We start from the raw sequence: 24,490 nt of genomic DNA on the forward strand, positions 1-24,490 counted from the left end.
CCTCACAGTACTTTCCAGGCTCAGTTAGTGCTGTTCCATGTCCCACTCCTGCTGAGAGTCCCTTGTTTTCACTCAGGACAGAATGGCAACATTCTGCACCTCACCTTTGACACTGCAAACCTTAAAGCTGGCCTTCAGTTTCTTAAAACACCTCCCTCCTTCCAGAGCTGCCAGCCTGTTTACTTGGGCCTCCCACTGACCAGATGAGCTGGGCAAAGCAGCTGGAGCAGGCCCGGCGGGAATGGCAGCAGTACTATGTGGCCATCGCCCAGGTGAGCTCACCACCTCTACCCGCTGAGGCCGACCACCTGGGAGGGGGATGGGGCAGCCTCGCACCTTAACCAGGCACTTGGTGATGCCTGGGCGGCTGACAGGTGGATAATCGGGTAATCGGACAATATATCTATTATGTGTAATGTGTGATTGTGACAAGTGATACATGACATATGACTTTAAATTATTGGCAGAGTTGGGGATAGAATGGCAGGGCATGAACAGGAAGGAAGCAGAGAGGCCTTGGTGCATCTGATGCATGAGGCTGAGGATAGAATTCAAAGCTGTTGAAAATTAGAATTTGGGGAAAATTTGAGGAATGTGATTGTCTTCTGGGGACTGTGTTGTGATCCTGAACCATGGATCTGGCATTCACCACCAACTCCGGATCATAAATGGGCTGTGATGTGAACTTTGTTCCTGGGCCAGGGAGATGCCTTCTCTGCCTCTGTCAACACTACACCTCCCATAACCTTACTCCCCAAAGCTATGGGGACAAGCTCCAGAGTCATGGGCTAGCCCTGGAGGACTTTAGCAGTGGTGGGAGGGATCCAGTCCAGATTCCAGAAGGTTCCTGGAGCCAGAATAGATGGGAGCCTCAAGTGTTGGTAGTGGAGTGGGGTAGAGGTCTGTGGCTGCAGGGGGTTAGGATGAGTTAGGGTCCAAGGACTCTAGAGGTGTGGGCATAATGTGACTGCACACAGCAGCGAGAAATGCCAAGAAAATAACCTCCTGTGTAATCTGGAGTGCAAAAGTCAAGAGGGATCCAGAGTGAAGAACCTAGGACTCTTGTTTTGTGTGGATAGTTACAACCAGAAGGACTTTCATCCTCTTTATCAGAACTTCCAGATTCAAAGCTTTCCTTGTGCCTATATAGTTTATCCCAGTTCCGTTTGACTGTCAATCCTCTATAACCAACCACAATACTAATCACTACCTGTATTGAAGAATGAAATGCATTTCCATAACCAAGAGAGGGTGATGCCACAGGCCCCATTTTGCCATCAGCACCTTTGGGGTGATGAGGTCACTGGACTGGGAGCAGTGGATGGGAAGGAACTTTCCCCTCTGTGCTGCGCTGCCCCGTCTGGTGAGGATACCCTCCCTGTTTCTCCTCCAGGAGCAGCAGATGATGAAAACCTTCCCCCACCTTCTCAACGTCAATGAAGACCCGCAGCTCACGGGGGTACTCAAGCACTTCATTCAGGCTGGTACTTATCCCTCTCAACTCGCACCGTGGGAAGGCAGAGGGAAGACAGTCGAGAGGCCCTTGCCTGCTGGCTTTGGTTCGTAAGGTCTCTGGCCAAACTCTCTGGGCCTGGACCTTCTAATTTCAGAGTGATGTTAACTGACCTGGTACTTCCTCAGAAGTTGATTCTGGTTCTGTTCATGCTTCTTGCCCCGGGCATGTTTCTTTTTCTTTTTAATTTTTTTTTTTTATGGTAAAATACACATTACAGAAAACTCACCATGTTAATCATTTTTAAGTGTACAGTGCAATGGCATTAAGTGCCTTCGCATTGTTGTGCAACTATTGTGTGTGTGTGTGTGTGTGTGTGTGCATTCACATGCTCACGCGCACTCAGTTGCTCAGTTGTGCCCGACATTTTGTGACCCCGAGGACTATAGCCCATTAGGCTCCTCTGTCCCTGGGATTAGCCATGCAAGAATACTGGAGTGGGTTGCCTTTTCCTCCTCCAGGGGATCTTCCCGACCCAGGGATTGAACCCACGTGTTCTGCATCTCCTACATTGGCAGACAGAGTCTTTACCACTGAGCCACCTGGGAGGCCCTGTGCAACCATTACCTGCGCCCACCTCCAGATTTTTTTTGTCTTCCCAAACTGAAACTCTGTCCCCATTACGCAATAACTCCCTGTTATCCCCTCCCCTAGTCCTTGGCAACCACCATTCTACTTCCTGTCTCTATGAAATTAACCATTCCAGGTGCTTTTATAAGTGGAGTTATACAGTATTTGTCCTTTTGTGTCTGGCTTACTTCACTTAGCATAATGTCTTCCAGGTTCATCCATACTGAAGCATGTATCAGGATTTTCTCCCTTTTTAAGACTGAATAATATGCCATTTTACATGTTTACCACATTTATTTATCCACTCATCCTCTGGAAAATGGCACCAGTATTTCGTCGCATCTGGCTTCTGCACTCTAGCCCTATGCACACTCAGGACAGGAGAGGCTCTTGCAGGACTGTAGTTGGGGCTGGAGATAGAAACTGACTTATACTCGCTACTATATATAAAATAGATAATTAATAAGAACCTACTGTATAGCACAGGGAACTCTACTCAATACTCTGTAATGACCTACATGGGGAAAGAACCTAAAATAGAGTGGATATATGTATATGTATAACTGATTCACTTTGCTACACAGAAGAAACTAGCACAATATTGTAAGCCAACTATGCTCCGATAACAATTAATGAAAATTTATTTACAGTAACAACAATAAATCCATTAAATGTTGACATAAATGACACACTCTTAAATTAAAAATATTTTCCTAAGCAAACAAACAGAAAGTTAGGAATATCACAAAAAAAGGCAGAAATTAAAGCAATTATCCCCCAGGCAAGGTGATGTCCATGTACCATCATGATTGAAAATCACAGTGAGAAAATGCCTTCAAGTGATCCAATTGGAGAGGAAGCGGCACTTCCCAAACATCAGATATGTTACTAAGATCAAATCCTGAAAAAATTTGAAAACAAAAGTTATTTTAATTCTTTTCAGGTTCGTGTGATGCTGGTCAGGCAGCTTCAAATGCCATTACTCTTCAAGGTTTGGGGTAAGTGGACAGACTCAGCACCTTTGTCCAGCATTACAGAATTGAGACCCCTGCTTCGAGAGGACACTCTCAGAATTCATCTAGTCATTGTCAGGGCAGGCTACAAGCCCTGCCAGACAGCCAAGGATGAGAACTGACCAGACGTACCTTGGGACCCACTCTAATACTTATTACGGAAGATCGAATGGGAGGGTTTTCTTCTCTCACCGAAATCCCTCTTGCTGGGCTCAGTCTGTTTTCTTGGATCTGGTCTTGGGAGAAAGGGACTTATTCTCACAAATGGACCTGAGTAGATGGGGTCAGGAAATAAAGAGAGTTAAGAGGACAGGCCCAGTACGGTGGCACGGGCCTTTCACGGTCTCACCACCAAGAGCAAAGGCATCTCTGTGCTCGGAGCCCTTGCCAACTGGATTAACACAAAGCCCAGACTTGGAGCTGCTCCCTCCCCGAGGGACCCAAGGCAGGTTTATAAACTCAGAGTAGGGGCCACACTTCTGTGGCCCACTCCCGGGGAGGCTGCTGCTCCAGGGTTCCGCCCCCGACTCCAGCCCCGCTGTGTCGTGACTGACCACAGATTTCCAGCCAGTAGACTTGGGGCGTTACTGACCAGTCCCCCGTGACAGACCTCACGGGGGGTGTGAGTTGGCAGCAGAGGGTGGGTAGGTGGTGGGAGGGGGGCCAGTAGGGAGGGGCCTGTTGGTACTAACTCACCCTGACCTATGGCCTCTAGCCCCTTTCCCCCAATTCTTCCTGGGGATCCCCTCATCCCTCTTTCCAGACCACTTCCTGTGGAGACCCTGGTCCAAAAACCCACAGGTCTGGAATTGGCTGAACTGCAGCTGAGCTGAGTTTAAAACCTTCCTCCTGAGGACCCCTGAGCCTGAGTGTGTCTCAGCTTCTCAAACATTCACAACAGCCGAGGAGCCCAGGGACATTCTAGAACAGTTAGGCCACACAGATGACATCTGTTGGGAGCCAAACTGATGCCTCTGATACTGGCCCCAAATCTTGTAACATCTCAAGTCTGGATTGGTATAGATAAAGACCAAGAAACATGCCGGGACCAGCTGGCAAAATGAACAAGTCCCGACCGCAACCACACGGAAGCCTGAGAAAAAAAAAAGATGATAGTAAAGGATGGGGTCGAGAGGGCTAAATGCTCTTTAGGCAAGTCAGCGATTTTATTGAGTAAAACAGCTACTTTTATACTAGTACAAGCAGAAAACATAATTCATAAAAAATGCCATCTGGTGTTTGTCGCATCAATACAATTCTTTGTTTTAAGTGATTGCAGAAGCTTACATCTTGTTTTTGGCATTCCCAAAGTAAACTACTAAGTGAACGTCACTACTACGTTTTTCTCAAGGAAGAACAAAGGAGGCCCAGCAAATATTTTACTACTTTATCATGGGGTGGCGGGACAGGGAATGGCCTCTTTCAAGGCCTTTTCCCAGGGCCTATTTGGGCCTTGAGCAGGCTGGCTCCCCACATCTCCCCCTTTTTTATTTATTAAAGGCCGAGCCTTCTTTCATATTCCTCGAGAAAAAGCAGACAAGGTTATTTTTTCAAAATATGGGAAAATTTCACAATTCTCTCAGTAACCAAATTCATAATGCATTGTAAAACACATGGTCCACAACAAAGAAAAGAGTACAATAACAAGTACTGTAAGCAGGTTTTTCCACCAATCAGTCATAAACCAGGATTTAACTTGCTCCCAAAAAGAAAGGGAGGAATCCTGCATGGAAAGTATTTGATGTTGAAGATCATTTACAGCATCAGACACATTGGAAGATAAATCTGGGATATACACACAACATTCTACTTTTATTACCCCACAGGTCCCACCTTGGGCAGCAGTAATAATGTCTAGAGCCATGCGGTTTTGCAAAACAGCTTTTCTCATTTGTCTCTGTTCTTCATTTAGAGCCTCAATAGCCTTTTTAGTGTCTAATAAGGCTTTTTGAGTAAAATTAGTTAAGGCATCTACATGGGCCATTATATCGGCCGTCCCAATAGAGGGAACAAATACTGCTGCCAAATAATCATACCAATGAAATACAGATCGAGTCCATCGCGCTCGCAAAAAGGGAAGGTTGGCAGGGTTCTTGATGGACTCATAACTAATACGACCAGGAGCAAACACAAATCCAAGACTGCATCGTCCTACCCAGTCCGCAGGCAGCCACGGCCAGACATTAGGGTCATAAATCCACTTTGTTCTGTTAGGAGCAACCCATCTGATGCCTGGGTTATAAAGCCAATCAGATCCTGGCCAAGGCGTGGATGTTTTGACAGAAAAAGTAACATCAATTATGCGTTCACACAAAGAATTAGGAGTAATACCCACATGCTTTAACAAATGTCTGCCTAAATTTCTTGGAGTAATACCCATATGCTTTAACAAATGTTTGCCTAAATTTCTTTCTCCAAGGTGGGGTTGATGTTCTCGTTCTCAGCAAATGTCTGCTCGTTTCAGCAATTGTCCTTTTTCTGGGGTCATCCAAAAGTATTCGTCCCAAATCTAATAGTCCCCAAAATATCGGCTGGCGTGAACTTGTCCTTTGCTTGAGGAAGTAGCATACCGATTAAAGGCAGCAGAGATTGTCCCAAGGCTTTGACTGGCATTAAATCTAATCCGGGAGTCATAAGGTTTCGAATTACACCAGGTCAAGGCTGTAATATTAAGAGAATTAAGGCTAAGGTGAATCTGTTTATACTCTTTTAAGAATTCACACACAGCAGGTAAATCTTCCTGACTTATTGGCAAAACCCACCATGGTAAACCATTTACAACTGACAAAGGCATAGCAGTGCATACCCAACAAGCAGAGGCATTATGAGAATCAGCATAGGAATGAGCCCAAGAAAGAAAAACATTTCCTTCGGCTCTGGGAAATGCTTGATTCATAACAGCGCATGCTAATGCAAGCACCAGGTAGGATAGAGAAATGTGTGGATTGGTTGTATCCGCAGCAATGTGTCTTGCTCGTTCCACGAACTCATGCAGTTGTTGATTTGTTGGCAGAACATTCCTCTCTCGTATCTGCATACTCTCCATTCGAGCTGTCAGCGACCGTCTCCGTCTGGCGTACCAGCCTCTCCGGGAGCCAGCGCGGTGCTTCGGCATCCTGTGGAAAAACACAAACATGTCCCCGCCCCCATATCAAAACAGGGTCAGGGCCATGCCATTGATTAGTAATTGGATCTTTCCAAGTCACGAAAGGTTTGTTGGTAGCGGCTGGGGACCAGAATCGCTGTGCCGCGGTTTTTCCTTCAGAGTCCAAATTAAAAAAATTAAGAATGAAAAGGGCATGATGTAAGTAATTATATGGTGTGAGGGGATATAACTCCCCCTTCTTTAACTTTAAAAGCTGATGTTTTAATGTCTGATGAGCTCGTTCAACGATGCCTTGACCTTGGGGATTGTAGGGAATGCCTGTTTTAAGAGAGATAGAGAGACGGGAGCAAAAATTAAGAAAAGCGGCAGAAGTATATCCAGGTCCATTGTCCATTTTGATGGTCTTTGGAGTTCCCATAACGGAGAATGCTGCAAGGCAATGTGCGATACAATGTGGAGCTGCTTCTCCTGTTTGTAAAGAGGCAAAAATATATCCAGAAAAAGTATCTATATTAACATGAACATATTTCAATTTACCAAAGGAAAGAACGTGAGTTACATCCATCTGCCATAAATGGTTGGGAAGGAGGCCGCAGGGGTTCACACCATAGTGAGGAATAGAAAAAAATTGAGGACAAACAGGGCAGCCTTTAACTATTTGCCTGGCGGTTTCACGGGGTATTTTAAATTGTAATCTGAGGGTATTGCTGTTTTGATGATGTAATTGATGAGAGTGTTCTGCGAGTTGGGCCTGGGAAAGGAAAATATGAGTGGCTGAATCAGCTAATGCATTTCCAGAAGTAAGTGCTCCAGGTAGATTTGAATGAGCTCGAATATGGCCAAAAAAGCATTTATGAATCCTTTGATGTAAAAGAGCTTGTATATCTCGAAACAGCTGCTGAATTACTGAATTGACAGTATGAATAAAGGAAACAGTTTCTAATTGGTTAAGAGCTCTAACAACATACTGACTATCAGAAAAAACATTCAAAGGTTCAGAGGCAAAGTGTTGTAAAACAGCAAACACGGCGCATAATTCTACTTCTTGTGCAGAGGAACAGCCTGTAAACCAGGAGGTAACATTATCATTAATAACATAAGCAGCCTTCCCGTTTGATGATCTATCAGTGAATACGGTGACTGCGCCTTTAAGTGGCTGCGAAACAACTACGGAGGGAAACACAAAGTCCTGTTGACTAGCAAAATGTAGCAGCTTATTAGCAGGAAAATGGTTTTCTAATCTGCCAGCAAAATGAGCTACGGCTGCATTCCAGGAATCGCTGAACTGGAATAGCCAGTCCTGTTGTTCCTTTGTAAATGGTAGACAGATAAAGTAAGGGTCTTTCCCCAATAATTCTCTGGAATCTCGACGGCCCTTAGCGATAAGATTACTGACTAGATCAAAATAAGGGCTGAGTACCCGAGCAGGGGAAACAGGCAAATGTATCCAATAAAGAGGGGAATCTTGAAAAAGAACAGCTGCAGGGGTGTGTTTAGAAGGAAGTATATACAAACCCCATTCTTTTGTATAATCACAATGGGAACTTGTTTGAGCAGCCAAAGCTTTTTCTACTATATTTAAAGCTTGGCGTCCTTCATCAGTCAAAGCCCGAGGCAACATAGGCTCTGAAGGTCCTTTAAGAATATCAAACAGAGGTTTTAATTCTCCAGTAGTGATTTTCAAATAAGGACGAATCCAATTAATATCTCCTAATAATTTTTGAAAATCGTTCAATGTTTTCAAATTATCTTTACAAAGTTCTAATTTTTGAGCTTTAAAAGTCTCTCCTTCCAGTCTAAAGCCTAAATAAGAATAAGGTGGGCTATGTTGAACTTTCTCAGGAGCTATTTGAAGGCCATAGTGCTGTAAATCAGTCTGCAAGCCAGAAAAGGCAGATAAGCACTTCAAAGCTTACTTGCAGTCTATTTCTTTTATTTCTGTCTGCAAAAATTTCACATTGTTTTCCAAATTTTGATTTCCATAGCAAATAATCTCTCCCAGAGAGGCAGGCCCTAGAGACCTGCTTCCAATCATTAGGAGGTAAATATTGACTATTTAAATTCTCAGTGATGGACATAGTAAAAGGAACAGTTGGTCCATACTGACCACAGGCTTGTTTTAATTCTTTATTTTGTTTGAATGGCAGCGTTCCATAGTACATTCGCTGTTGAGCGTCTTCAAGGACGGGGAAAAGGATAGGAAATCCTGCCAAGGTTTCTCCCTGTTGCCTCGCCTGGTGAATTGCAAGTTGGAGGGGAGACAGTTCGGAGGTGTTTTTTACACGTAATGCCTGTGCGGAAGCCTCAGACCCCTTTTGCATATCAGCTCTCGGTGGGTCTAATCCGGCAATAACGGACAGAGGCTGCGATGGTAACTGATTAGAGGGACATAGGGCTGGGAAAAAAGCTTTAAGTTAAGAGCATCAAGACGTTTAGTCACAGTTGTAAGCAATTTTTTAACCTCCGAAAAAGGGGATAATTCCGCTTGTGTTTTAACAGCGGTTTTTTCAGCAGCAAATAACTCCCACGGATCTTCTGCTTGCTCAGCAGGGTCTAATTCAGAATCAGAGTCAGAGGAACTCTGTACAGGAGGTTTTTCTGCCATATCAGAACCATGCTCCGAAGGAGGAGTAGTAGGCAAGGTGGGAGGTTTGCCAATTATATTCTTTAACGCAGTCTCCAATTTTTTGCTTTCATGTTCAGGGTCCAAACAGTCCCTGATAAGAGTCCATAATGAATAGGCATCTAACGGTACCTTCTCAGCCCCATGTAAAGAATAATACTGCTGAATTTGCTTTCCCACCTTCTTCCAAGTTTCTATATTTACAGTCCCATCCTCAGGGAACCAAGGACAAACTTCTTCTACAAACAACAAAAACTTTTCTAATTTATGTTTAGCAACAGTAACTCCTCTCACCTTTAGCATAGTCTTAAGCATAGTTACAAAAAGTTCTCTACTACTACCTTGACCCATAGTTTATACTCTCGACTAAAACCCTCTCCGCCCTTAAAAAATCTGTACTCACGTTTCTCTTATTTTTTCTCGGGATCCCCTCTGTACTCACGTATTGGGCGGCTGCGACCGTGTAGCCCAATCAAGTCCCTGTTGGAGGCACCACCTGCCGGGACTAGCCGGCAAAATGAACAAGTCCCGACCGCAACCACACGGAAGCCTGAGAAAAAAAAAAGATGATAGTAAAGGATGGGGTCGAGAGGGCTGAATGCTCTTTAGACAAGTCAGCGATTTTATTGAGTAAAACAGCTACTTTTATACTAGTACAAGCAGAAAACATAATTCATAAAAAATGCCATCTGGTGTTTGTCAGATCAATACAATTCTTTGTTTTAAGTGATTGCAGAAGCTTACATCTTGTTTTTGGCATTCCCAAAATAAACTACTAAGTGAAGGTCACTACTACGTTTTTCTCAAGGAAGAACAAAGGCGGCCGAGCAAATATTTTACTACTTTATCATGGGGTGGCGGAACAGGGAATGGCTTCTTTCAAGGCCTTTTCCCAGGGCCTATTTGGGCCTTGAGCAGGCCGGCTCCCCGCAGAAACAGAAACTTCTCGGCGATATGTAGGCTTGTCATTAAATCTCCTTCCCAAGAGTCTCCTCTGAAACACCTTTCTTTCCATTTCCCTCCACTCTGTCCCACCAACTTGTAAGTCCCTGCAGGCTCCAGGTTGACTGTGTCTCCTGGCCCCAGGGGGGTGGGGAGGGGTTGGGAGTGGGGGTTGGTTCTACAAATAAACAATTGCTTTGTTGTCTCCCCTCTTGCTCAAGGCAGGGTCCCTCGCACCCACCTCTCCACCTCCACCCACTGAGCACACAGGAGCCCCATTAGATGTCCATAACAGCCGTAGGCCTTACCTAATTGTGCAAATAAGAAAGAACTGCCTACATTCTTCACCAAAACTGTGATTTATTTGGTCACTTAGACACATTCTTGTCCTTTTAGAATTTCAGATAAACATGCTTCCTTCACGAATTCAGGTGGTAAAGTGACGGTGACTCCATACGGCAAATGCAAGGTCATCGTTAATGGGGTGCCCATCACGACCAAGACGAAGCTGCAACATTTGGTAAACTCCCCTGCGGAGCCACAGGATTTCCTATGTCCAACCAGGAGAGCTGGAGTGAGGCCGGCAGGGCTGGGCGATAAGCCCCTCCTGTCCCTCTGCCACCATGTCCCAGTGCTGATGAGGTCACAGCTGTGGACTTGGGAGACCTGAAGTTAACTCATCAAGTGTCTGGGGGAAATCATTTCACCTCCCTGGACCTTGCTTACAAAACAGAGGGGTGAACTAGGTGCTCGCCAAGATCGTTCCAGCTCTAACGCTGTATGATATTTTAGATTTTAACAACCTGCCATGGAGGGACTTCCCTGAGAGTCCAGTGGCTAAGATTCTGAGCTTCCAATGCAGGGGGCCCAGGTTCGATCCCTGGTCAGGGAACTAGATCCCACATGCTGCAACTAAGACCTGACACAGCCAAATAAATGAATAAATATTAAGAAGAAAAAAAACCTCCCATGGAGAGGGACTACCAGAACCTTGCCAACAGTGGGCTGTCCACATCTCCCCACCACCCTGCCGGCAGCACAGGGGCTGCAGACACCTCTCCTGTCCCTTCTCCATGCTGAAGCCACAGAAAGTCTTCTATTTTATTTTTTTTAATTTGAGGATAATTGCTTTACAATGTTGTGGTGGTCTGCTGTCCATCAAATCAGTCATAATTATATATATAAAACCCCTCAATCTTGAGCCTCCCCCCACACCCCACCCATTCCAATCCTCTACACAGAGATCCTTTTAGACTCGCACACTGGAGCAAGCTACTCCTTTCTTAGAAATCCTTCAGTGACCCCCCCCCCCCCCCTTTTACGAGACCAGAACGAGCCCATCACCTGCCTCTCTGGCCTCACTGCTCTGCCTGGGCTTCCCTTGGTCACAGGACCCTTTGATGCTCAGATCTTCCAGGCTCTGGTCAACAGTACTCTTCTTGGCCTCACCAAAACTTAGCACTCTTGAAGTGTCACCTTAAATAGTGCACTTTTCCAGAGGTCCTCTGTAATCCCCAGTGTGAATTAGCCCGGTACACTCTGTGGAAGCCCTGCCCTCTTCCTCCCCATCCCGCACAGGCTGTGATTACAATCAGTTTATCAAGTCCTGGAGGGGAGGGATGGGTCTGTCTAGTCCCCACTGACTCCCGCAGTGACTGACAGAGTGCGGAATAAAGGATTAGTCAATGAAAGCACGAAATAGCAAGAGGCCCCACTTCCCTCATCTACAGGTCTCTTCTCTGCTTGGGGATTCACGAAGTCTCGTGATGCTCGCAGAGGAGTCGACAGACCTCACCCGCTCTGCCCTCCTCCCTCTGAGTGCACTGTCTCCTTCCTAGGACCGGATTATTTTGGGATCCAACAGCGCCTACCTCTACATCGGGTTTCCTTCCGAGCGAGGCAGTGAGGACTTGAGCAGATTTGATTATGACTTTTTCCAGCTGGAGAGAGCGGCTGCTGAGGGAGTGAGTGCTGACAAGCTCGGTGAGCAGCCCAGGCCAGGCTTCTGGCATTTCCCATGGGTGGATGTGAAAGCTCTGCTTTCACTGTGTGCAGTCCTGCTTTCCTTAAGAAAATAATCTTTGACTGTGTCAAAATACAATGTTTAGAAAATTAAGGTATGATTTTCATATAGAGTAAGCACATGTGGAAGATTTATTTAATTCATAAAATTAATTATGAGGGTAAAGATGCTAATGTAGGTTCAATCCTTGGGTTGGGAAGATCACCTGGAGGAGGGCATGGCAATTGAAGAATTGAAGGATACTCCAGTATTCTTGCCTGGAGAAGCCCATAGACAGAGGAACCTGGTGGGCTATAGTCCATGGGGTCGCAAAGAGTCGGACATGACTGAGCGTCCTTAAACACTTCATTGTATTATTCCTAAGGAAAAGGACTTTCTCTTAATAACTACAGTACAATTCCCAATACCAGAAAATTAATGTTGATACTATTATTTACTCTATGAATTTCTTGCATATTTACCTAATTGTTTCAAAAATCTCCCTTATAAAAATTGGGGTACAGGGTCCAATCCAGGACCACATTTAGTTGTCACATCTCTTTGATGTCCTTAAATCTGGAACAATTCATCAGGTCTGTTTTTGTCTTTCATGGCCTCGACATTTTTGAAGAGTAAACCTCAGTCATTTTTTTTAGGTTTTTAAGATGTTTCCTCATGATTGGATTGAGGTGATAGGTTTTTGGCAGGAACACCAGCAAAGTGATGATGTATCCTCTGTGCCTCGCATCAGAAGGCACCTGGTGTCAGTTTGTCCATTTTTGATGGCGTTAACTGTGATCACTTGGTTAAGGAGGTGTTCACCAGGTTTCTCCACTGTAAAATGAGTTATCCTGAGGCAAGAGGTAAATGCCGCCTCCCCCCACACACCGCCCCCCAAGCACACCCCAGGGTCAAGTGACTGGAAATTCACTCCCTGTGGACCAAAACTCCAAGAGAGAATAGCAGGACAATTAACAGAGCAGGCGGGACCCTGCCCAGACCACGTATTTCTCATTCTCACAGTGAGAAGACTTCCCTGACCACACGTGCGCAGAAAGACTCCTTAGAGGTTCAAAGGGGAGTGACCTTTTGCCTTCAATCTTTCCCAGCACTATCCACACGTCCTGTACTCTTTTTCCTTCCTGATAAACACTTTACTTGCTTCCCTACTTTCTGTCTTTGTGGGAATTCTCTTCTGCAAAGCTGAAGGGCCATGGGCCTGGTCACTGTCCACTGGTCTAGCGGTGAGGATTTGGTGCTCTCACCGCCCAAATCCCAGAACCCTACTTCAGTCTCTGGTGGGGGAACTGAAGCCCTGCTTCCAGCCGCTGCAGGCTGAGGCCACCTGAGAGCAATCCTATCTTTTCAATTAATATTTTATGGGGAGAGACTTTGATATGTAGATATCCTATACCTCATTATAATTTCATCCACTAGTTTTATCATCCTTTGATTGTTGGATGATTAGTATGAATTTTTGTCAAATAGCTCCACAATTTCCTCTACCTTTATTTGAAAAAACAAAGTTAGTATAAGAAATGTTTTATCTGTTGATTTGTTTATTCATTTATTTATGTCAGTGTGGACTCGGAGTCCTGTTTTACTCAATAAGTTATCTGTTGCTTTCATAATTCATTTTGATGTGCAAACTGTCCTCGTTTTGGTCATTGGGCACCCCTTCAAGCTGGATTCTCTGTCTTCCTGACATTCCTCATCAGGCACTAGCTTACTTTCTGACATCAAAAATGTTTCAGGTGCATTTTGTGGGTTTTCAGTCCCAGCTCAGGGACTGAAATCACCATACTAATCACCCAGCTCAGGTGTCAGTCATTTCCCCAAGGATCCTGATTCCTTTTAGTAAAGAATTACATTTATAAATCAAGATCTGGGGCTACGTGTGCAAACTGCTACCTTAATACATGTATTCCCCCACACATACTAAAGCTTTACCTATTCTGTAAAACCTAAGTTCATACTCATACAGCCAATTCCAGTTCAATAACGCAGAGTTTATTTTAGTTTTCCCTGAATGGACAAACATAATATGTCTGTCAATTTTCCTCCATCTGTTCTCTGGATTCTCTCTCTTCTCACTATCTCAAGCATTTGTCTTTGAGAAGGCCCTTCTCTTTTTCATCACTAAAGGCTCTCCATGGATCATTCCATCACAATAGTGAAGCAAATGTGCTTCACTATTTTCTGCCATAAAAACAAACGTAGAAAGCCCTACCTGGACCCACATCTCCCTTTGTTGTTCAGTTGCTCAGTCGTGTCTGACTCTTTGAGACCCCATGAATCGCAGCACACCAGGCCTCCCTGTCCATCACCATCTCCCAGAGTTTACTCAGACTCATGTCCATTGAGTCCGTGATGCCATCCAACCATCTCGTCCTCTGTTGTCCCCTTCTCCTCCTCAATTCAGTTCGGTCGCTCAGTCTTGTCTGACTCTTTGCGACCCCATGGACTGCAGCAAGCCAGGCTTCCCTGTCCACCACCAACTTTCGGAGCTTACTCAAACTCAAGTCCATCGAGTTGGTGATGCCATCCAAGCACCTCATCCCCTGTCGTTCCCTTCTCCTGCATTTAATCTTTCCCAGCCTCACGGTCTTTTGCAATGAGAAAAGACCTCTAGCTATTCTAGCTCCCTCTAGATACATCTCCCGCTAGCTACTGCTGTATTTCAACTCCCCCACAACAACCTGGGAGTCCTTGTCCGCAGGAACATTCAGGAGCTTTGTCATTTCTCTTTGTTCATCTCTTCCCTTGCCTCAGATGGAGGTTCTTGACCACCTTGCCTCCCCTCTCATCCCCAGACCTCAGATCACTCCCCTCAGGGGAGGCTGTGGTAGCAGGGCCCTCCTGCTGCCCACCCTCACCCCCAACCCTGCCCAGTCAGGCAAGTGTGGGCTCTGCCGAGGTCTCTGGCTATGTTGAACTCCCAAAGGTGGAGCGTCTTACGTCGTGCCTGTGCAAACTTGCCTTATAAACTCACGAGCAGAGTGTTGTGGGTGCACCTACGTGTGTGCAGAATAGATCCTCACTTTTTCCTGCACCAAATGTTTCGCTTCAGAATTTTAGCAAAATAAATGGATTTGAAAGTGACCTCTTTGTTCATTGTCAGCAAGTTACTGAACAAAACAAGTCAATAAGACTCGAATACCAAACCTGCACACCCTATGTTCATTTACTTATTTACAGAGTTGAATTTCCCAGCTGCATAGTGATGTTGAATAAGCCCCTGACCCTGGTCAAAAGTGTTTAGCACCAGCAAAGACTGAGTCCTCAGCAAGGTGGCTGTTGGGCAGCTCTGGGAATTCAGACTTCAGCACAGGAAATCCCTAAATGACTGAGAGTTCTTGACAGGAGGCAGCACCAGCCAGGGTCTGGCAGGGGGATTGGCTCACCCATCATGTCCACGATCCCCTCCTCTAAGCCACCCCAAACAGAAGTAAGGACAAGTTACTTCTGTGCCAGCTGTGGTTTCAGGAGAAGCCCCCAGACCTTCCTTTAGCCAGCTGTATTATTCTTGCCCCGGGCTCCTCACTGGACAGTCTGGAGCTACCTTGGGTCAAGAACACAAGACCAAAACTGAAAATCAGAGGCAGGGAACCTCCTGTCACAATGTTGCCAAGATTCACGGGTTGGGATGAGCAAGGGAGGCAGTAACTTTTCTTCCCCGCTTAGTTTTCTTTCTTGTTTTTTTAAAAATTACACGTTTATAAATTTAAAATAGAAATATTTGATGAACAGTTGAATGAATGACTGAATGAAGGAAGCAAAGAGCATGCAAGTTTATTCATGGCTGAAAGGTGTCCCAGAACCAGTCAGTGACCTCCCCTCCCTCTCCAATCTTTCCTAGGTGCTATGAACAGTGGGGATGGGAAGGCAGACCCCAGTGTCCTGGCTGTGTTCCAGGACTACGTCAAACTGATGCCACTGGTTGCAGAAGCAAATCAAATGAGCGAAGAGCTGAAGAAGGTAAGGGCAGAAAATGGTAAAATCTGAGATCTAGAAAGGACCTCAGAGGACAGATTCAATGAGCCCCTCTCTCCCACTGCCCCGAACTGGCTTCATAGTGTAGACATGCCAGATACTCTGGCCTGGAGAGGGCAGGTGCTTAGCCTGAGACCCCACAGTGAGCTAGTGACAGGGCCTCAGTCAACACCTCAGGCCTCCCCAGTCCCAGCCTCAAGTCCGTTCCTTCTACCTCTGGCCCCCATGGCTCCAGGACCACCAAGACGCCAGACCAATGCTTGCCCACCCCATGGCCACCCCACCCCAGATTGCCCTCCAGAGTCCTTCCCTGGGTGCATGCACCTTGATGGCTCCTCCACCCCAGAGAAGGCCTGGGTTCAGATGCACTCCCTGGTGACACAGGATCCCAATCATCAGGAAACTAGCACAAGAATCATTCACTTTGGTGAGGCTTACACATGAAATAGTTCCAGGATACTGCTGAGAAATTCTGGGTGCTTTGTCATTTCCCTTGATGGGAGTTCCAAGGAGCAAAAGGTGGATCATCTTCTTTCAGAAAGTCTGAGTGTGGAGAGGATGAAAAATAAATTGCAAAGATGGTACATGCTGAGAAATGTAGGATTATTTAGTGAGAAGTGTTTTTTTTTTTACCAGGGACTTAATATGGAGCTGAAAGTGAAAAATTTAGCTTCATCAGATTCCAGGGGCTGTGACCTACAAAAAGAGGTCACGGTGAAGGTGACCCATCAAAGAACTCATCAGGTGAGGCTGCCCCTGGGGGCTGGTGTGCAACTCCATGAGGGGTTTCTCAGGAGGTTTCCTAGGGATACAGGTTAGTTTTACCTGCTACAGCCTGTGGAGCCCCAGTGAAGGGGCAAGATAGGGTCCAAGTATGAGTGGGATTCTGGGGGACAAACTCTGGGGAGAGGAGGACCCTCTGAGTTTCCCCTTCTGGTTCCTCTATCCCACACAACACCGAGACCTGGGATGTTTCCCACCCACAGGCAGTGAACACTTTCTTTTTATTTTTATCACGACTCCAAAGTTTTAGTATCTGAAGGGAGCCTGAAAATTTGTCCAGCTGAAAATGGTGTTTGTGTGAGTGCCCAAGAGAGAATGCTACCATTCTGAGCAATGAGAAAATGCACAGTTTTGTTAAGACTCCAGAAAGTGGGCTTTCCTGGTGGTCCAGTGGTAAAGAATCCGTGTGCCAATGCAAGTGTTATTGTTGCTGTTCAGTCACTCAGTTGTGTCCAACTCTTTCGACCCCTGGACTGCAGCACACCAGGCTTCCTTGTCCTTCACCATCTCTTAAAGCTTGCTCAAACTCATATCCATTGAGTCGGTGATGCCATCCAACCATCTCATCCTCTGTTGTCCCCTTCTCCTCCTGCCCTCAATCTTTCCCAGCATCAGGGTCTTTTCCAGTGAGTTGGCTCTTCGCATCGGGTGGCCAAGTATTAGAGCTTCAGATTCAGCATCAGTCCTTTCAATGAATATTCAGTATTTATTTCCTTTAGGATTGACTGCTTTGCTCTTTTTGTAGACCAAATGCAGAGGACATGGGTTTGATCCCTCGTCCAGGAAGATCCCAAGTGCCTCAGGGCAACTAAGCCCATGTGCCACAACTTCTGAAGCCCACACGCCCTGGAGTCTGTGCTTCTCAACAAGAGAAGTCACTGCAATGAGAAGCCCGTGCAGCAAAACTAGAGAGTAGCTCCCACTCTCGGCAACTAAAGAAAAGTTTGAGCAGCAATGAAGACCCTGCACAGCCAAATAAATAAATTAAAAAATAAAAAAATGGACTCCAGAAGAGACCATTTTATAAATTCCACCAGCTGGTGCATTCCCCCATGTGACATTACTCACTGTCAGGAAGGCCCTTTTCAGGCACTTCAGATGCCTCTCCTCTCCCTCTGATAAACAGAAGACTGAGGCTATAGCCGGTGTCCCTTATTTTTCGGAGCAGCCCTCCAGCTGAATGCTCACTCCTTAGTGCATCTTCAGAGGATGTGCCGCTAATTCTCAGGAGACCATTGGGTAGGCTGCTCCCTCCCAATCCTCGGTCACACATGCCCCCTTAGAAACAGTGAGTCTTGTAGCGACCATGCCGCTGGAGAAGGGGCTGGCTGTGGCTGGGGACTTGTCTGTCATTGGATGGTCTGCTCTACTGAACAACTAACTGACTGGTGCTTCTGAGGGTTTAGCTTTTCTGCTTATTGCTTTTGTTGTTGCTCAGTCACTAAGGCATGTCCAACTCTTTGCAACCCCATGGACTGTAGCATGCCAGGCTTCCGGGTCCTTCACTATCTCCTGGACTTTTCTCAGATTCATATCTGTTAAGTCAGTGAGGCTATCTAACCATCTCACCCTCTGTCTGTTGTGGTTCCATACACATTTTAGAATTGTTTGTTCTAGTTCTGAAAAATGTCATGGGAATTTTGGTAGGACTTGCATTAAATCTGTAGATTGCTTTGGGTAGGTATGGACTAAAGGTATAGACTCTTTAACAGTATTAATTTTTCCAATCCATGAAGACAGGATATCTTTGCATTTCTTTAAATCATCTTTAATTTCCTTCACTAGTGTTATATAGTTTTTAGAGTATAGATCTTTCACCTCCTTGGTTATGTTTATTCCCAGCTATTTTATTCTCTTTTTTGAAATTATAAATGGTACTATTTTCTCAAGTTCTCTTTCTGATAGTTCATTATCAGTATATGGGAAAACAACAGATTTCTATATATTAATCTTGTATCTTGCAAATTTACTGAATTTGTTTAGTAGCTCTAATGTAGACTCTATGGTTTTCTAAATATTGAATTATGTCATAGTGACGGTTTTACATCTTTCCTTCCAATTTGGATAACTTTATTGCTTTTTATGATCTGACTGCCATGGCTAGGACTTCTAATACTATGTCAATTAGAAATGCTAACAGTGAGCATCCTTTTCTTGTTCCTGATTCTAAAGAAAAGGCTTTAAGTTTTTCACCATTGAGTATGATGCTATTAATAGCTGTGGATTTGTCATAGATGGCATTTATTATGTTAAGATATATTCTTTCTATACCCACTTTGATGAAAGTGTTTATCATGAATGTAAAGCCAGTTTCGTGGTGCTGAACTCTTTCACCTTTTGCTTCTCTATAAAATTTTTATCTCTCCTTTAAATCTGAATTATAGCCTTGCTGGGTACATATTCTTGCTTGTAGAGTTTTTTTCCTTCCATCATTTAAAATATGTCATGCCATTCCCTTTGACCAGCAAAGTTTCTGCTAAAAAGTTAGCTAATAGCCTTATGGGAGTTCTCTTGTATGTTACTTTTCTCTTTCTGCTTTTAAGAGTCTGTCTTTAAGTTTTGCCATTTTAAATGCAGTGTGTCTTGGTGTAAATATCTTTGGGATCATCTTGTTTGAGACTCTCCATGCTTCCCAGACTTGAACGTCTGTTTCCTTTCCCAAGTTAAAGAAGTCTTCAGCTATTATTTCTCAGATAAGTTCTCTGCACTTTTCTCTCTCTCTTCCTTCTGGGATCCTTATAATGCAAATGTTAATATGATTAATGTTGTCCCAGAGATCTATTAAACTGTTCTTCTTTTCAAAAATTATTTTTTCTTTTTATGTTCAGCTTCAATAATTTTTACTACTCTCTCTTCCAGTTTTTTGATGTGTTCCTCTGTATCATCTAATCTACTATTGATTCTTTCTGGTGTATTTTTTTTCATTTCAATTATTCCTCAGCTCTGATTCTTTTTTATATTTTCTAAATCTTTGTTAAACATTTCATTGTGTTCCTCCATTCTTCTCCCAAGTTCTTTTATCATCTTTATTTGCTGACAAAGTTCTGTATAGTCAAAGCAATGGTTTTTCCAGTAGTCTTGTATAGATATGAGAGTTGGACCATAAAGAAGGCTGAGCGCTGAAGAATTGATGCTTTTGAACTGTAGTACTGAAAAAGACTCTTGAGAGTCCTTTGGACAGCAAGGAGATCATATCAGTCAATCCTAAAGGAAATTAACCCTGAATATTCTTTGGAAGGACTAATGCTGAAGTTCCAACACTTTGGCCACCTGATGCATAGAACTGAATCATTAGAAAAGATCCTGATGCTGGGAAAGATTGAAGGCAGGAGGAGAAGGGGACAGCAGAGGATAAGATGGTTGGATGGCATCACTGACTGAACAGACACCAGTTTGAGCAAGCTCTGAGAGATGGTGAAGGACAGGGAAGCCTGGCGTGCTGCAGTCCATGGAGTCGCAGAGTTGGACATGACTGAGTGACTGAACAACAACATACTTAGAATTCTTTATTGGGTAGGTTGCTTATCTCCACTTCACTTTGTTCTTGTTGTTTTTTTTTTTTAATCTTATTCCCTTATTTGGAACATATTTCTTTATTGCCTTATCTTGACTAATTTTCTGTTTTAGTTCTGTATGTCTGGTAGGTTGCTTACATCTCCCAATCTTAGAGAAGTGGCCTTTTGTAGGAGACATCCTATGCATCCCAGAAGTGCCCTCCCCTCTGGTCTCCAGGGCTATGTGCTCTAGGGGTGTCTCCCACATGGGCTGTGTGGGCCTTTCTGCTGTAGTGGAATGACTACTGTGGGTGGTCTGGTAGGCCTGGCTGCCTCCTGGTCTGGTTGGTTTCCAGGGCCTGCTTTTTGGAGGTTGCCAGTCACCTGTGGTCGGGGCTGGGTAATGAGGTGGCTAGCTATAGAGCCCCAGGGGTCCTGGGCTAGTCCTGGCCCATTGATGAATGGAATGGAACTGGGTTCTGTTTGCAAGGCCAGGGGTCTTGGCGCTACTGTTGCCTGTGGGTGGGTGAGGCCAGTTCCTGACGTGGCTGGCTGTGGGAACTGGGGTGTCCCACTGCTGGTGTCAGCCCACTGGTGACTGGAGCTGGATCCTGAGGCAGCTCTTGAGATGTCCAAGTTTCTCAGAGCTGCCCTGAGCTTGCTGGTGGGCTGGGTGGAGGCTTGTGGGGTCCCAGGGCTATTGCTGGCCTGCTGGTGAAGCCAGGCCTTAGGTCTCTGGCTGCAGAGTCCTGCAGGTCCTGGAGTTGCTGTGGACCTGCTGGTGGGTGAGGGTGTGTCCTGCAGGCTCTGGGTGCGTGGTCCTGTGGCGCCTAGAGCTGGTTTTGGTGCACTACTGGGCAGGGCTGGGGCCTGGACCCTCTGGTGGATGGGGCTGGGTCCCCTGGCAGCCGGGGGTTCACGGGCTCCTTAGGAAACAGCCCATGGTGGTTGGGGCTGTACCCCTGCCACTGCCTGCTTGGCCTGAGGTAACCTAGGACTGGTGCTGACTGGTTGGCGCATGGGGCCAGATCCCAGGGCTAATAAACTGGAGGGAAGACTCAATCCAGTGCTTGTCGGCACTTGTATCCTCTTGGTAGAACAGCCCTCCCTGCCCTTCCCAAGGCTTTCATCAGCATCTGTGTCCCCCGGGGGAGCTCCAGTTGCCTCTTGTCTCTCCAGGAGGTTCTCCAAGATCAGCCAGGGAATCTGACCCAGGCCTATTTCAAATTACTACCTCTGTACTGGATTTTGGAGCATGTGAGATTTTGCATGAGCACTTTAAGAGTGAGGGGCTTAGCTGATGGATCAGATGGTAAAGAATCTGCCTGCAATGCAGGAGACCCCGGTTAGATCCCGGGAATGGAGAAGGGAATGGCAACTCACTCAAGTATTCTTGCCTGGAGAATTCCATGGACAGAGGAGTCTGGCGGGCTACAGTTCCAAGAGTCAGACACGACTGAGCGACTAACACTTTCACTTTAAGAGTGAAGTCTACATTTCCCACAGCCTTCTAACTCTCCTGAAAATAAGCCCGGTTTGGCCTTCAAAGGCAAACATTCTGGAGGCTGGTCTTCCCAGTGCAGGACTCCCAGGCCAGGGTGCCGGATGTGGGGCTCAGACCCTCACTCTTTGGCGATTATCCGTGATGATAATCATCTTCCTGTTTGTGAGTTGCCCGCCTGGGGGCGGGTCTTGATTATGCTGTGTCTCTGCCCCTCCTACCCATCCTCTTCTGGTTCCCCCTTTATACCTTCAGTTGCCAGGGATCCTTTCTGCTTGTCTTCAGTTCTTCCTCACCAACAGCTGCTCTGTAAATAGTTCTAATTTTGGCGTGCCGACAGGAGGAGGCAAGCTCAGGACCTTCCTACTCCTCCATGGTGGCCACGCCTCCTGGTAACCACTTCTGATGTGGCATTTATCATCAAGCAATTTTCTGCCTTCCTGGAATTCTTCTTATTTTGGCTTATGCTTTTGTCCACTCTCTCAGTAATCACTGTTGGTATGAGGCCCTGTCTCTCACCTACTGAGGGGACGGACCAGTGCCAGGCTCTTTTCCTGGATTTTCTGCTTACTGGGTGTGAGCGCACCAATTTATTATCTTCTAGTTCAGTAGATTAGAAGTCCAACACCGGACTTCTCTGGTGGTGCAGTGGGTAAGAGTTGGCCTGCCACTGCGGGGGACAAAGGTTTGATCCCTGGACTGGAGAGATTCCATTTGCTGTGGAGCAATGAAGCCCATGTGCCACAACTAGAGCCCAGGAGCAGCAACTGCCGAGCCTGTGTGCTGCATCTGTGTGAGGCCTACGTGCCTACAGCCTGTGCTCCGGCTGGAACCGGCTTGAACCGGCTTGAACCGGCTGGAACCGGCTTGATCCGGCTGGAACCGGCTGGAACCGGCTTGAACCGGCTTGATCCGGCGGGAACCGGCTGGAACCGGCTTGAACCGGTTTGAACCGCCTGGAACCGGCTGGAACCGGCTTGAACCCGCAACAAGAGATGTCACTGCTGTGAGAAGCCCATGCATCGCAATGAAGAGCAGCCCCCACTCAGCACAATGAGAGAAAGTCCACACAAAGAAAGCCCAGCACAACCAAAATTAAATAAAATTAATAAATGATTTGTAAAAAGCACAATGCAGATGTCGCTAGGTTAAAAGCAACATGTCAGGAGGGATGTTTTGCTCTCTGGAGGCTTGAGGGGAGAATACGTTTTGTTGCTTTTTCAAACTTCAAGAGCCACTTACATTCCTTGGCTCATGGCCATCTTCAAAGTTATCCATATAGCATCCCTGACCCTGCTTCTGTTGCCATCTATCTTTCTCTGACCCTCTCTTCTGCCTCCCTCTTCTACCTTTAAGGCCCATGTGATTACACTGGGCCCATCTGGATAATGCAAGCTAATCTCCCTATTTTAAGGTCGGTTGATAAACAAACTTAATTCCTCTTTGCCATGTAAGATAACGTATTCATAGGTTCCAGAGATTGGGACAAGGATATCTCTGAAGGTCTTTCTTCTGTATACCACAAGCTCAAACTTTCATCTCTCCTAGGAAAGTGTTTTATAAGTCCATTGTTTCCTGTAAGTCATTTCCTGGGATCCAGCAAAGCTGAAGTAGATAGGTCAGCAATGAATGTAGTGCTCTTGAAGATCCTCACCAAAGCTGAGTTTGATGACACTATCATTGGTCTTGGGTACCCAAAACCCAACCCATCAGAGACAGTATGCTGGGAAAACCATAGAAATGAATTGTTAGAGCAGCAGATGGAATCAAATATTGATGATGTACCTTTGTGTTTCCAGGTGTGGATTTGGTCAAAAGCCAAATTTATCAATAGGAAATTCCTAATGGAAGAACTTTACCAGCGTTTTCTTGATGGAGAAGACAGCCAGGTAGCCCAGGAAGATGACCCTTTCTGGGATCCTGTCGAAGTTGTTCACCTGGGCTCCGCTCACATCTGGCTCCAGTCCCTTGCCTACTGCATGAAGTTTGAGGAACAAGTGGAATTTCTGAACTGTGATGGGCTGGAAGAGGCAATGTTGCATATCCATATAAACCCCTGCTCCCCGACAGGACAGTGGGTATCTCCGCCACCCCCTTGTCTAGTTCTGGGTCACACAGAAAACTCACAGCAAGCCTGAGTTCTCCTGGAAGGGGAGAACTTGGTACCCTGAAGAGGTCACTCCTGAGACAAACAAATGAGCTCGTTCATTCATAATTTGACCTCATCATATCTGATTTTCCCAAGGCAGCCAAATCAGCTGCCCTGGAATATTTAAAACCCCACATCCAGCGGTCTTTGAGCAGCTCACACTGCCCTAGAGGACCAAAGGAACAAGGAGAATACCCTGCAGGGGCAGGACTGTAGTAGAAGGAAACATGGACATGAGCCCAGAGAGCTGGGTCGGTAGAGAAGCCAAGGGTGCCATAGAACTTTCCACCCTCTCCCGCCCTTCCTGGCGCCTGTGAGGTCTGGGACCCAGCACACATATTTGTTCTTTCCAGCATTAGTCCTCAGCCTTGCTGACCAGGCCCAAGATCCAGAAGAAGGAAGCTGATTTTGTAGCTCACCCTGCCTCCCTGGACAGGCTCTGTTAATTTCTTTGTTCCTTTTCTCAAGGAAGGAGCTGTGGTATCTTTGTTTCCTTATGTGGCCCCATTCTGAGGGGTTATCTGATCTTTGTGCTAACTCCACTGTATAACCTTTACTGTCCCCTCAGGTTGTCTCTGGGGCTTCCCTGGTGGCTCAGATAGTAAAGAATCCACCTGCCAATGCAGGAGACATGAGGTCGATCCCTGGGTCAAGAAGATCCCCTGGAGAAGGGAATGGCAACCCACTCCAGTATTCTTGCCTGGAGAATCCCATGAACAGAGGAGCCTGGCGGGCTACAGTCCACGGGGTCACATAGAGTCGGACACGAGTGAGCGACTTACACACACAGAGGATGTCTCC

General features: G+C 45.9%; 2 protein-coding genes across 2 annotated transcripts in view; one reads left to right on the forward strand and one right to left on the reverse strand.

Annotated features, from left to right (window-relative positions):
* The window catches only part of LOC136168297 (kinesin-like protein KIF28P), a 74,924-nt gene that overhangs the window by 41,743 nt on the left and 8,691 nt on the right, over positions 1-24,490 (forward strand). Inside the window, 8 exon segments of the mRNA XM_065935579.1 lie at positions 166-272; positions 1,394-1,484; positions 3,027-3,081; positions 10,164-10,287; positions 11,606-11,750; positions 15,629-15,747; positions 16,399-16,506; positions 23,340-23,614. Of these exon segments, the coding sequence (XP_065791651.1) occupies positions 166-272; positions 1,394-1,484; positions 3,027-3,081; positions 10,164-10,287; positions 11,606-11,750; positions 15,629-15,747; positions 16,399-16,506; positions 23,340-23,614 (1,024 nt within the window).
* LOC136168298 (endogenous retrovirus group PABLB member 1 Env polyprotein-like) lies at positions 4,277-9,351 on the reverse strand. The gene is made up of 2 exons (XM_065935580.1): positions 9,229-9,351; positions 4,277-6,212 (listed from the first exon to the last, which is right to left on the reverse strand). Exon 2 carries the CDS (start codon positions 6,209-6,211, stop codon positions 5,606-5,608), a length of 606 nt encoding a protein of 201 aa, XP_065791652.1. The 5' UTR covers position 6,212; positions 9,229-9,351; the 3' UTR covers positions 4,277-5,605.

This window comes from Muntiacus reevesi, chromosome 5, assembly GCF_963930625.1.
Source record: "Muntiacus reevesi chromosome 5, mMunRee1.1, whole genome shotgun sequence".
Classification (NCBI taxonomy): domain Eukaryota; kingdom Metazoa; phylum Chordata; class Mammalia; order Artiodactyla; family Cervidae; genus Muntiacus; species Muntiacus reevesi.

What these genes read in the sequence shown, in the direction of transcription:
- LOC136168298 (XM_065935580.1), bottom strand. Translation starts at nt 6,211, where the DNA reads ATGCCGAAGCACCGCGCTGGCTCCCGGAGAGGCTGGTACGCCAGACGG.